General features: G+C 44.1%; 1 protein-coding gene across 1 annotated transcript in view; it reads left to right on the top strand.

The window, feature by feature from the left end:
• The window catches only part of LOC145347848 (zinc finger protein GLIS3-like), a 370,782-nt gene that overhangs the window by 331,888 nt on the left and 24,254 nt on the right, over nucleotides 1-14,640 (top strand). The window contains exons 9-10 of the mRNA XM_080195761.1: nucleotides 1,265-1,443; nucleotides 13,329-13,499. Of these exons, the coding sequence (XP_080051887.1) occupies nucleotides 1,265-1,443; nucleotides 13,329-13,499 (350 nt within the window). The remainder of the gene's footprint in view (nucleotides 1-1,264; nucleotides 1,444-13,328; nucleotides 13,500-14,640) is intronic.

Below are 14,640 nucleotides of genomic sequence, written 5' to 3'. Positions count from 1 at the left end.
ATCTCTTTGTTGCCCTTTATGAATTCATCTGTTTCTAACTGTAAGGGACCTACATTTGTCTTCACCAGTCTTTTTTTCTTCACATATCTATGGAAGTTTTTGAAGTCAGTTTTTATGGTTTCTATAAGCCTACTCTCGTATTCCATTTCCCCTCCCGAATTAAACCCTTTGTCCTCCCCTGCTGGATTTCAAATTTCTCCCAGTCCTCAGATTTTCTGCTTTGTTGGGCCAATTTATATGCTTCCTCTTTGGCTTTAACACTATCCCCGAATTCTGTTGTTAGCCATAGATGAGCCACCTTCCCCATTTTACCCTTACACCAGACAAGGATGCACAATTGTTGAAGTTCATCCAGATGTTTTTTAAATGTCTGCCATTGCCTATCCACTGTGAACCCCTTAAGTATCCTTTGCCAGTTTATCCTAGCCAATGTACATCTCATACTACCAAAGTTAGCTTTCCTCAAATTCAGGACCCTATTCTCAGACCCTCCATCTTAATGAAGAATTCTATCATGTTATGGTCACTCTTCCCCAAAGGATCTTGCACCACAAGGTTGCTAATTATTCTTCTATCATTAAACAATATGCAGTCAAGGATGGCTTGCTCTCTAGTTGGTTCCTTGACATAATGTCGAGAGAACCATTCTTTATGTATTCCAAGAATTCATCCTCCATCACATTGCTACCAGGTTATTGAGCCCAATCAATATGCAAATTGAAGTCAACCATGATAACTGCTGTATCCTTACTGCACGCATCTCTAATTTCCAGCTTGATGCCATCCCCAATCTCACTACTACTGTTTAGTACGTACACAACCTCCACTAATGTTTTTTGAATTTTGGTGTTCCACAGATCCCATACAGTTTCCACATCGTCCAGGCTAATGTCCTTCCTTACTATTGCATTAATCTCCTCTTTAACCAGCAATGCCATTTCACCACCTCTTTCTGCTTATCTTTCCTAAATATTGAATACCCCTGGATGTTGAGTTCCCATCCCTAGTCACCCTGTAGCCAGGTCTCCGAGATCCCAATTACATCATATCCATTAATGACTGTGCATGAAGTTCAACGTGTCTGTTGTACAGTTTTGTTCAGCTCCCCTAAAATCAAATATTGGAAATGATTTGCGCCCACCAACCAAAAAACTCCAAACTTGTGGAGCCTCAGGAAGCTGGAGTTTATTATTTGTGGTTTTAGAAACATGGAATGAATGCTGTTGTAAGGTTACATTGCTAAAATACACTTATTTCCTTGCAGGCCTGGACCAGTTGTTCTTCCTTTTCCTTCTCTGGTCAGTCCAAGGAAAATGTTAGCGCCAGCACTGCTGCAGAGGCATGATCCTCACTCACCTCAATCATCCAACAACCAGCTCAGCGGAGGGCACCACAAGTCCTACCCACTCTTTCAAAATCAACTGATGCAACCCCTTCAAGCAGGTACTTTGAAATATTTTTTGTAAGGTCACAGGAAAAATCTAAAGCACAAAACATTAGATGCAAGCAGTAATGGTTAAGTTTAAAATTTTAGTGCTATAAGAAGTAAATGCCACTTTAGTAAACTAAATCAGAATTATCATGTATGAGAAACGTTTTTAATGAATTCTTATAGATGGCAGAAATTTGATTGGTATGGTGTTAACTCATAAAAGCAAAGGAGTTCCAAATTGATTCTAGCCAGTTTGGCTATGGCAATGATGCAAGTGGTCTCAGCTATTTCATGAGGGAAGAGTTAAAACAACGAGAGATTCCATTCATGATGAATGCATGCTGGGTTTTCCATTAGGATAGGATGGCCTTGTGGTGAAGGTGCTCTCAATCAAGTAGCCTGCTAACACTATATCATCACATATCAACAGTGATTCAATAAGCTATGTTCAAGTAGCTGTTGCCTGTGAAATTGTACCACAGCATGAGACAATATTTGCAGGAGAGGAGAAAGAAAACTGGGAGGTGCAGAAGAGCTAAGGAAATTTTGGCCTCATATGGTAACAAGCCAGTAAAACAGACACAGAAATGAAGTTACCACAAATGGTTTTGGTGTTTCCAGGGATGGGAAAGGGAGAAGTCTGTCAGGTGCCTGATATTGATCATGAAGGAGTAGCCTCAAATTTGAAGACATAAAGTGATGCAGGATTGGACTTCCTAAAAGTCAAATAATCTCTTGATACTTATCTAGGCTCATACTTCAAGAATGGTCATCAACTGGACAAATTACCAATAGGCTGCTAGTGGCTGTAAGTAAAACCCGGCTAGAATCAACATCTTAGAAAAGCAGAGAATCTTCAAAACAAAACCTTGGGTGGAATTCTCTCCAAATATTTCTAAGTGTCATAACAGCGAGAAAACAGGAGTGAATAGTGCCAGTCTTTTCGGCATTCTACCTTGCACTCCTCCTACACTTAGTGCACTGAAAGAGCCGTCATGTGAATATCACCGTTACTGAGTCTCCAGGTGTGTGACCCACCTGAAATGGCCACAGCCGTGCACTGTTAACAAGCGGGAGTTGCTTTTAAACTTTCCCGCTACACTTACAGTCACCAGTTACAGTAGGCCATCCTTTACCCACAGGAGGGAAGACGACCCAGGAGCAGAAATTCAGGGACTTCTGGCACATAACTACAGAGAGCGGAAGAAGATGGGTGGTGGAACTCACGAACTGTGGCTCCTGACCCCCTTTGAGGAACGAGCAAAGAATCTCACAGGGGAGTCACTTGACAGGGCTGTGAACGACTGTGATATCTACAAATCCTTCAGCCATTTAGACCTTTCTCAATTAAGTGTCAACTTGGCCAGATTCCTCCAGCATTTACCCATGTGTCTTCTCTTGCAGGAGCAATACGAGATGAAGCTGGATCATCAGGAGTCAGCCACCCCTGCATAACCCAGAACAACATCTCAGGGAAAAACATGAAGGAAACCACCAACTAAGGGTCAGAGGCATCACCCGCACAGAGAGACATCTCAGTGGGTGCAATTACCAGAGAGGCTTTGTGGTCACTTTCTGATGAGGGCCACACAGCTGCTGATACACATAGGTGGAGGCGGTAATGTCTGAGAAATAGGGCAGGTGGATGCCTGCTGGATCCAGAGAAACATCTGGCCGCAGTTCGATGCCTGACTGCTGAAATAGGTTCTCATAGACTTTTGGGGATGCAGAAGCAGAGCCGGGGATTGCAGGAGGGGTGTTGGAGACATTCCAGCAAGTGCAAGGCTCTTTGGAGGAGTCAAACAAACTTCAGGTGAAGGAGGTAGTGCCTGCATTGCATGGTACCCAGACTGATACTGCAAGGGTGGCAGCTGCGGCAGAAGCAGTAGCCTTGGGTGGCAGGGTTAATGGCATGGCTGAGGGCCTTGGCTGTGGGCCTCAAGAGCTAGGCCCAGACTCAAAGGGCACTTGCTGAGGGGCTCCAGAGCTTGGTTCAGACTCACATGGCCATTGCTGAGGGCTCACACACCATGGAACAGACAATGTTGGGCATCCAGTACTGGTAGTGCCAAGTAACACAGAGGCTTCTGAACTTAACTTCAGCTCCCCTGCCATTCCATAGAATGTTCCTTGGGCCCACAAGCACCCAAAGGAGGAGGAAGTGCTGGAACCCATGCCTGGGCCTTCCATCCAGGAGACCCTGGTCATCCCTAGCTCTTCTGATTCCCACCAGTGAAACTCTCAGGCAGCGGGCAGAACTGGATGCAAAAGCTGGAGCCCTACATGTCCCAGTCCTCCAGGGAATGCCCACCAAACGCATCAAAGGCCATGGGGTGCGGAACACAGCTGACTGCCTCCATATCTGATGTACACCCTGGGGAATCACTTAACATAGTAGCAGGCCCTACAAGATGAAGATGTTGTAGGGTCATCAAGAGGGCACAGGTAGTTAGAGATAGAATGCACTGTAAATAATAACAGTTGAAGATTATTGCACTCCACAGCTGCGACTCCTCTGTTTGTGACCTGTCCTCCCCAGGGAGCTTCACACCCATAGATGCATGGAGCACAGTCCAGGGTAGGAGAAGCCCCTCAGCCCTCCCACGCTGCACTGACAACTCCCACTGAAGTTGCCTAAGTCCCATCTTCCACCGCGGTTCTCAGCCGACTGTGTAAGAATGGTCAGAGATTTAATGGCCCCTCCAGATCCCTGCCACCCATTGGGTGCGGACTGTCCCCACAGATCCCCTGAGATCCCTGTCCTGCACCCAGAAACAGTGTGATGACCCTTTCGGGGCTATAGTACAGGACTCTGTCAGAGGGATCCAAGCAGTGGAACTGCAACTCAAGGAGCCTGATGCACTGCTTGATGATGGACTGGGTGGCACAGTGGGCCTCATTGTAGCAGATTTCCACCTCGGTCTCAGGTCTCTGCACTGGCATCATTAGCTATGACCTCATCGTTAGCCCTTGTCCCCCACAAGTCATCCCAGAAGCCCAGGGCGCTCCTTAGACGGGGATGTCTAAGTATCGCAGGATGTAGCTGTTGTGCATTCTCCCTGGGAAGCATGCGCACACCTCCAGGATGTTAACGAGGTGGGTGCAAACAATCTGCACTCTGGGAGTGGAACCCCTTCCTAATGATAAAGGGCAACCCCAATTCCACCGTGCCCCCAGGATGACATGGTGTACTGTCTATAGCCCCCTGAACCTGGAGAATGGTAGCAAAGCCTTCAGCCTGGGCTTCTTGTTGAGGTCAAAATGGATGTAGTGTCCAGCCCAGTGTACAGGGCATCCTTCACCTCCCAGATGTACATGTGGATCAATTACTGCAAAATGTCACATTGGTCCCTGTTTGAACCCTGGAATGACCCCATGGTGTAGAAATTAAGGGCAGCTGTCACCTTAACTGACACCAGGATTGGCTATCTTCCCCACTGACAAGATGCCAAGTCCACTTGGACATGGCACAGATGTCGCATGTGTCCTCACTGAGACAGAGCCTTAAGCAGATATGGTGTCCAGCAGCTCATGAATGTCATGAATGTCCAGTATAGCTAGGGTTACCTTCTCCATTGTTTTCTGCCCTCCTCCTCAGACCAATCCCTAACAGTAGCCCTCTGTTGCACTGGTGTGGTCTCCGGCTGGGGTTGGCCGTACCATGGGCAGCGATGTTTCTTCACGCCTTGGCAGTGACAACGATCACTGTCAGCTCTGCTGGCTCCATTCCAATATTCATTCTTGCTCTGGTGGGGCGTGTGGTGAATGAGAGACAGTCTGTCAGGTTATCCATCCCAGGTCCCTCAGTTCCTCCAAGCACCCCTGTGTCCCCATGCATCTGAACCCGAAAACACTAATCATCCCCCGTGCCATGCAGAATCTGCACTGGTTGCCCACCGTTACCACATCATTGCCTCAGCAAGTACGGAGACTGCCCTCTCATGGTCGCCAATAATATCCCATATGGCTGTACCTTCCCTTCACATGGTGTGGCATGCTGCCTTTTGCACCTGAGTAGAATTGTGTGATTGATGATGTATGCTGTGGATCTGTCTCACTGGATGGCCGCCCCCACCCAGATTTGGACCAATACCACAGGCCAGTGGCGCAGCAGAGGTCAGACAGGATTCAGCACTCTGGTGCTCATATTGAGCATAAGTGTGACTGTGGGAAGGTTCTCAATGAAGAACCCTTGCAGTATACACCAGTGTGTACCCGCCTGGATGTTTGGTGCAAAGTGGCTTCCAGACATGGTGTCCAGGTCAGACCAATAGTAGGGAGGTGCCCTCGTAATGTTCATGCAATGGGTGACTGTTATAGGGAGCACCACAGGGTTCCTGCAGTGTGGTGAGTTGTGTTACCACCTGCTGGCCTCCCTTAATTGGGGCAACAGCTGCCAAGTGCTTGTGACCGTTAGTGGGGCCTGGGATGGAATGTCCGCACTGAACCACTGAGCCTTCCCAGTCAACAGGTGACAGGGTGGAAGGTGCAACATTAGTGGGATTTGAACTCCGCCTCATATGCAACCCCTGGGGGGGAGGTTTTCAGCAGGCAGGGAGAATGTTCACCACACAATAACCTCAAACCAATAACAACCCCTGAGCTAACAGCCCCTGGCCCAGGCCGAGCCCCTCCTGAGCTCCTGCACCCATCAGGGCCCCAAGCCTCATTCTGCCCATTATGGCAGCGGCTGAATCACCTTTCTGCGCTCTGAAATTTGGTGCACAGTGGTACTTACCTCCTCACTCTCCCTCGCAACTGTTGCGCTACAACCACACTTTAAAGGAACAGCACTGCTTTGCGCTGGTGTGATATCACGCTACAGATTCCCGGGGTGGCGGGGTGGGGGGGGTTCGCATCACAATTTCGCTAATGAGGTTGAAATGCAGTCGGTCTTATGCTAATTAGTCTAGCGCCCTTTCTCAGTGAAAATGGGTGCAAAACGGTTTGTGCCATTAGAAAGGAGCCAGGAGAATTGCAAACTGCTTTGCACTGGGCGCAAAATGGATTTTTAGCCTTGCATGCTATACTTCAGAATCGGTGTAACGTACTAACAGTGTAGCGAGGTCAAGGAATCCCCCCCCAGTGTCTTAAAATTTTATTGGGTGTTTTAATTCACCTTCCAATTGTTTAATTGCATTAATTTAAAATCCTTTTCCTGGTCACAGTTCAAAGCATCTAATGTGAAATTCCCCCAAGGTAAACTAAAACCACGAAGGGTAAAGGAATGGAAAATGGCTTTCAGCTCCCATTCTTCCTGTTAAGAAATCAGGATTAGTTAATAGTTTATGTCAGATGAATGAGTATTAAAATAAATGTTCATAAACCACAAAAGGAAGTGAAGTTACCCATTATCCAGCAGGAAATCAATAGTCAGAAGTGGTTTCTCAGATAATAAAGAAGGTATTATTGGACAGGCCTTACTGATGTTTGCAAGAGAGAGAAAGAAAGGCTGAGTCTTTATGCTCACTTTTCTACGTTCAGTTTAATTACTGATGGTATTTCCTTGTATATCATTAAAACGTGGTTTTGTCATTCAAGATTCAAACGATGCTTGTTGAAACATTGAAGGAATTTCAGCTAATCCACCAGTAATTATCTACTAGTGGTCTTGCGAATGGGACTACTCATGTGTAAAGAATTAATTTAAAAGTAAAGTCCAATAACATGGAAAAGATTAAATTATGGCATAAAAAAAAGCATCAGTGCAGGCATGTGGGATGATAATCTTAAATTACAAGTGACTATTCAAAGATTGCATTATCTAGCTATCAGTAATATGCAACAAATGATTGTGGTCACAACTGTTAGTGCATACTGGGTGTTTATGTGGTCCATGTTGAATGTGTTTCTGCATATGTTGTTCCCTTCATCCCTTATGCAAGCATTTTTATCAAATATAAGAGTGTACTTAATTCTTATAAAATGCACTATTCATAAACATGTTCTTTGTGTGGTCTCATATTTATGTACACATTGCCATTTCTGCTTCAGAGATCCTGACCTTTTGATGTTAAGATTTCATGGGTTGATGACAGCCCTCAGGTATCTCATTTGAGTCGTTATTCTTCATGTGTCACCCCAGATAGTAATTGTAAGTGTTCAATAGTTATATCAAGCCCTGATCATGTCTTCACCTGAGAATTCAGAGGAGGTTGCTGGATAAAATTCAACAACAAGTTGCATTTACCAGCATATTTAAAATAGTAAAACATCCCAAGGCACATCCCAGGAATATTGTGAAAATAATGAGATGAAGTGATAGTAAGACAGGTGATCAAAATCTAATTAAAAATATAGGTTTTAAGGAGCATCTTAATAAAGGAGAGAAGCGAGAGAGGTTTAAAGCGAGACTTCCAGAGCTTCTAGACAGGCAGGGACACCAATGCTGGAACAATGAAAATTGGAGATGCACAAGAGGTTAGAACCCAAGGAGTTCAGGAATGCAGATATCTTGAAGGAATGTAGGGCTGCTTACAAGTTAGTAATGGAAATAATTGAAATTTAGGCTGAGAATTTTAAATTGTGACATTAGAATAGTCAAGTCTAGAGATCGCAAAAGGCATGAATGAGGATTTCAGCAGGTGAGCTGTGGAAGGGGTGGTAATGGTCAGTGGAGGTAGAAGTAGGCAGTTTAGTGATGGAGAGGATATATGGGGTTGGAAACTTAACACAAGATCAGATAGGATGCCAAAATTGTGAATGGTTTGATTCAGTGTCAGAAAATAACCAGTGAGAAGGATGAGTCAGTGTCTAAGGCAGTGGTTCCCAACCTTTTATATGTGCACACCTTTATATTATGATAAAAATTGAAGCACACCTCTTACTTTTTTATTTTCCCATAATTGTGTTCAGTTTTTTTAAGTCTGCAATTCTCAATATGAAAGTTCATAAATTAAGGAAATACTGTGGGCAGCAACTTACTGGCAATGTTAATATGATAGTAAAAAGTCTGACAACACCAGGTTTTAGTCCAACCGATTTATTTGATAGTAGACGCACAAGCTTTCGAGGTTTCCGTCTTTGTCTGGTGAATGGAGAGTTCTGGCCTCAGACAGAGCATATAAAGCACAGACAGTTTAGAGATTACTGATTAGAATGCGAATCTTTACACCTAACCTGCTGTTCAAGTCCTAAAGTGGCTGACAATGTGAGTGGAAGGAGCACTGATCACAGGTTAAAGAGATGTGTATTGTCTCCAGACAGCACAGTGAGTGAGGTTTTGCAAACCCAGGCAAGTCACAGGGGTTACAGATAGTGTGACATGAACCCAAGATCCCTGTTGAGACCGTCCTCATGTGTGTGGAACTTGGCTATCAGTCTCTGCTCAGCGACTCTGCGCTGTCGTGTGTCGTGAAAGCCGCCTTGGAGAACGCTTACGCGAAGGTCAGAGGCTGAATGCCCGTGACCACTGAAGTGTTTGCCAACAGGAAGGGAACAGTCTTGCCTGGTGATTGTCGAGCGATGTTCATTCATCCGTTGTTGTAGCGTCTGCATGGTCTCCCCAATGTACAATCGGTTGGACTAAAACCTGGTGTTGTCAGACTTTTTACTGTGTTTACCCCAGTCCAACGCCAGCACATCCACATCAATGTTAATATGACACCTGGCCTGCTTCTGTCAGCAATCTCTCTTGATCCGGGGAGGAACTGATAACAGGGCAACTCACATGTCTTGCTCTACTGACAGGTGCTCTCTTTTTATGTTTTTTTTATATAAACGAGTGTTAAGAATGCCAATTCACATAGACAGGTTGTGAGAAAGGGTAAGAATATTCCTGTAGTGAAATAGATGGATATCTTCATGCTGCAAGTATACAAAATGTGTCCAGAAACTTTAGTTTTAATGTATGATCCATCCTGAGCTCTGTGAATTCCTCTTGTTCTTTCAATAACAATATTTTTGATGATTCAAAACAAAGTGAACTAAATAGATCACATAGCCAGTCAAAGTCTTTCACACTGGTGGAGGGAAAGCAGCATAACTTCTTTTGTAGTGTTTTAAGATGTGTGGATATGATGTTGAGTTGGTTTTGCCAGCAGGATTTACTAATGCCAGCTTGAATATCTCAAATCAACCCACTTGCCAATTTTTCCTGCCAAAGGACCAGTTTTGATCTGAAGTCTTGATGTTTATCTGTAGCAGTCAGAATGTTCTCATTTCCCCTGCATTTTAACATTCTGCTCATTCAGATGTCTGATATAAAAGTTGTGCAAGTTTAGCACACCAAGAATCATCACATATTAAGGCTTTGTGTGGCAATTCATGCTGAGCCAAGAACTTTTTCAGCATGTTAAGGAATCAAACATGAAAGGGGATCTTTCCCTGAGACAGCCATCGCACTTTTGTATGCATGAGTAAACCCTGAAACTTGGCTCCCATCTCTTCACACAAAATAGTAAACAAGTGTGATTTCAAAGGATGTGATTCACATAATTCATGATTTTTACTGATTGATCTAATACTGTAGTTAACTCACATAGTATTCTTTTTGGCACTGAGGACTTCACGGTGCAGGATACAATGGCTGACTTGGATTTCAGGATTCTGTTCTTTCACTAATCTTGTGACCTTTCCCACCAAGGGAGCTGCTTCATCAGCGCAGATGCTATTGCAGTTGGTCCAGATAAGATTGATTTTCTCCACATAAGCAGTTGTGACATGCAAAATTCCCCCTCTGGTTGCATGACTAGGCAATTCTTTGCAAAAGAAGAATCCTCTTTATTAGAACCCCCATCAACATACCTCACATTGGCTAACAGCTGGCAATGTCCACAAAAATCTGTGATGTCATTGATCTGCAGAGTGAAATTTTCCACTCATTTCTAACTTCTCCTGAAGCACCTGTTCAATATCACCTGATACACTGTCAATACACCCTTTGATTATCTTATCAGAAAGAGGAACTTTGTCAATTTCTTTGACAGCAACAGCTCCCAATATTACTCTCTCAATACTTTTGCATGCCAGCAGAATTAAGGTTTAGACAATGATGTGTGGCTCTTTGATTTTTCTACGCACTCAGCCATCAAATAACTTGCCTAATTTTCATAATCTGAAACCTGTATTTGCTCTCTTGCTTTGATTTTGCTTTACGTTTTGTCCTCTCAGGTGCCTGAAATCAATTCTTGCTGTACAGTAAATGGTATTTCATATTGAAATGGCGTTTCAATTTATTTGGTAGCATTGTAACATTTGAGAGCTTCTCCCTGCAAATTAGGCATTCTGGGCAAGGCAAGAGCATCACCGGTCTATGAAAACCCAAAGAGCAAGTAGTTGACGCTGTACTTTGTGTGTCTGAATCTCACTTTTTTCTCCTCAGGTTCTATTCTTATGGCTGCATCTGAATCAGAAGGGGTTTCATAACCTCACTTTAAGAACTTATCCACGGCATACTGTGGTCAACCACACAGTAAATGCCCTCTAGCATCAACTTAAAGGCACAATTTCAGCTCTTCGGTCATACCAAGCAGAACACTACTGCTGCAAAGTTGTGTCTTTGCCCCAAAATCTTACAATACAAAGTTACTAACCATGGTTGCCTTCTAGGATCTTCAAGGCTTCTTTTGACATCTCGTTATCTACTATGGCTTTCCCTGAGCCCACTTCACTTATGGTCTGCTCCACACAGCCCTCTCTCCAATTGGAGCATGTTTCTCCTTTTCTTAGTTTTTTTGTTTCCTGTTTCATTTCTCCATCTTCTTCGCTTACACGGAACTTTGTTTTTCCCTTTACCTGTCCTCTCTCCTGTTATTTCGACCTCTCCCTGTCTCCCTCTCTTCCTCCAGGATTTTTGTACCCATTTTGAGTTTTCACTTTTTGTGCAGGCGCATGGGTCCTTCAGCTTGGTGGTTGGTATCTCCAAGTTTTGAGGAACCTTAGGTCACTTGCACATGCGCCGGTTAGGAACAGGCTATGCAGTTTAGATTTTTTATATTGATCAGGCACATGTGCATGACAACACAGAAAATCTAAACGGCACATGTGGGCCTTCCTCGGCACCCCAAAGATGTGCTGTTAGGCTGACTGGCAGGAATAAATTGTCCCTAAATCAGTTTTCCCTCAATCTGGATGGCCATAAAACATTAGATAGGGGTCATGGGTAGAGAGGTGGTGTTGAGATGGCAGCGTGGGCTTGTTGGGCCGAAGGGCCTGTTTCCCAGGCTGATTTTGTTCTTTGTTCTTTTATGTGCGGTTCGGATTATCAACATCAAAAAAACCTCCATGTGTATGTGTGACCCTTTCTAGGCTGGCATATGCACAGGACCATTGAGACTTGGAGATACATAAGAACATAAGAAATAGGAGCAGGAGTAGGCCATCTAGCCCTTCGAGCCTGCCCCGCCATTCAATAAGATCATGGCTGATCTGTCATGGCTCAGTTCCACATTCCCGCCCTCTCCCCATAACCCTTAATCCCCTCTCTTATCAAAAACCCACCAACCTGCGTCCTAAAATTATTTAGCGAGGTAGCCTCCACCACTTCAACGGGCAGAGAATTCCAGAGATTCACCACCCTTTAAGTGAAGAAGTTCTTTCTCAACTCCGTTCTAAACCGCCCCCCTTTTATCTTGAGGCTGTGCCCCCTAGTCCTACTGTCTTTTCTGAGTGGGAAGAGTCTCTCCACCTCTATCCTATCCATCCCATTCGTCATCTTATATGTCTCAATGAGATCTCCCCTCATTCTTCTAAACTCTAACGAGTACAAGCCTAGTTTATTCAGCCTCTCCTCATAGCTCAACCCCTTCAACTCCGGCATCAGCCTAGTAAACCTCCTCTGCACTCCCTCCAAGGCCAAAATATCCTTGCGTAAGTACGGCGCCCAAAACTGCACACAGTACTCCAGCTGCGGCCTCACCAATGCCCTATACAGCCGCAGCAAGACCTCCCTACTTTTATATTCAATCCCCCTCGCTATGAAGGCCAGCATTCCATTAGCCTTCCTGACCACCTGCTGCACCTGCAGGCTGGGTTTTTGCGACTCATGCACAAGGACCCCGAGGTCCCTCTGCACCGTCGCCTGCTGCAGTTTTTCGCCACGTAAGTAATAATCCATCCTACCATTATTCCTACCAAAGTGGACCACCTCACACTTGCCAACATTAAATTCCATTTGCCAGTTCCTGGCCCATTCGCCCAGCCTATCTAGATCCTTCTGTAGACTCTCCACACCCTCCGCGCAATTTGCCGTTCCACCAATCTTGGTGTCATCAGCAAATTTCGACACCATACACTCGGTCCCCTCCTCCAGATCATCTATATAAATAGGCCACAGAGCTGAAGACAAAGGATAGTTTTAATTTATGTACATGACTTCTGAATATTTCACCGCACACTGCCTTCAAAACATACCATTATGCTGTAGGACACTGTTGGCAATCATTGGTCTCAGGAACAGTTTGTGGCAGTCTGAAAACAATAGTCTTCCTAATATTTAATTAGAAATATTTTTTGTTCAGGTAATACTAGATGTTGAACAAGCAGTGAGATAAATCAGTGGAGTGGCTAAGAGCAATGATGATGACGTGGAGCTGGACATCATCAACATGAATATGGAATTTTTTTTAATACGAGATCACTGAGAGGCAGCTTGTAGATGAGAAATAATAGGTCAATGGGGAATTCCAAAGATGACTGAGTGGGAGAGGGAAGAGAAACCATAGAGATTAAGAGCAAATAACCTGCTGATTTTTCCTTTGTCTGACCAAGGATTACTAGTATACTTCTTCTGTGTCCCCTTTTTTAATAGTCTTAACATAACTCACTGATGATGTCATTTACAGCAAAATAAAAAATTCAATTTAGATTCCTTATGGATATGAGTGAAATAAGCATGCCAATTGATCATAGTGCTACAACTATTCTTTATTGTGCTACAATTATTCTTTATTTCCAGGTTACCAAGGAAGCTTTCACACCGTGCAGAACACCTTCCAGTATGGTGATTCGTTTAGAACAATGGAGCACACAGCTATTCACAACTCCCTTTCAGCAGATGATTCCCGCTGCCCCAGTCCAGCTCGGCAAAATGGCTACCACTCATTCATTGCACATGCCAGTCTATCAGGTAAACAGTCCAGAGTAGGATAGATTCCTGTGTTTGTGACTGTTACGATCTCCGTAGATATTGATAATTTTTTAAAAGTTCAAAGTTGATGGCTAAAAGGATCATACAACAAAATTTCAAGTTTTAAGACTTCCACTATAACACAAACTAAAAGCAACATTAATCAAAAACTACTTCTATTGCTAACTTATATTCTAAAGAAAAGATTCCCAATTTAATATTTAAAACAACCAAAAATGTCCATCCCTTGTGTCCATTCTTCTAGAATTAGTCCAAAGTGATTCTTGGTTCCCAAGGGCTTGCTTCCTTTTTCTTTACCTTTCTCAACCTTCTTAGCTTTTACAATGAGCGTTACCCCAGAAATTCCTCCTTCTGGCTAAAGCGAGGAGAATCTTTCAGTCCCATTTAATATCTCAATCTCTTCAATCGAAGCATGAACTCCGACCTGTATTCTTATATGGTAATCCATAGACACTTACTGCCTCTAGATCTCAGCTCTCCTTCTCACTCTCTTGGATTCTGTGAGACTTAGATATTCATTTTTTTAAGAAAATACCCTGTGACCTGATCCTGCACTGACCTCCTATGGACTCTTCCCCCTTTCAAAGCCTTTCTCCATAAGCAACACGAGTTACTTGGCCTTGTCTTCAGGTAGACATGCTAATTAGCTATCTTTTAGAATCCCAGTTCTACCTTGAAATTAAATAGATAGTTTAAAGTATAACCATTTACAAAACCTGACATTCCTAATACCTTTCTGAGGCTTTGGAGACTAAGGCTTGGAATTTTGCTCCTAAGGCAGGCATGGAGAGTTGGAAACTTCCCAGCTTATCACATCCGCCTCAGGAGAACGTGTCTCAAATAACTTTGTTTTGGGGGGGAGGGAGCGGGGGGAGGGAGGAGGTGGAGAACAGGTACGTGCTGCAGTTAGGCCCACCACCTCCATAAACAATTGAGAAGCAGCTGCAGGGGCTACCAATTACTGAGGCTGTCTGTTTAAAACACCTGCCTTGGTTCTTTGTCCCAGTTTTGTTTTCAATGTTAGGCCTTCTAGCTTTCAACCCCCAATGTGCCCCATCCATGCCAACTCATGCTGGCCCATGTGCCCACCCAATCCCAATAAAATTTCATAACCTCCATG

This window comes from Carcharhinus amblyrhynchos, chromosome 9, assembly GCF_965287045.1.
Source record: "Carcharhinus amblyrhynchos chromosome 9, sCarAmb.v2.hapA, whole genome shotgun sequence".
In the NCBI taxonomy this organism is placed as follows: Eukaryota; Metazoa; Chordata; class Chondrichthyes; order Carcharhiniformes; family Carcharhinidae; genus Carcharhinus; species Carcharhinus amblyrhynchos.
Note: the sequence above shows the minus strand (reverse complement) of the source record. Positions and strands in the feature narration are given on the sequence as shown.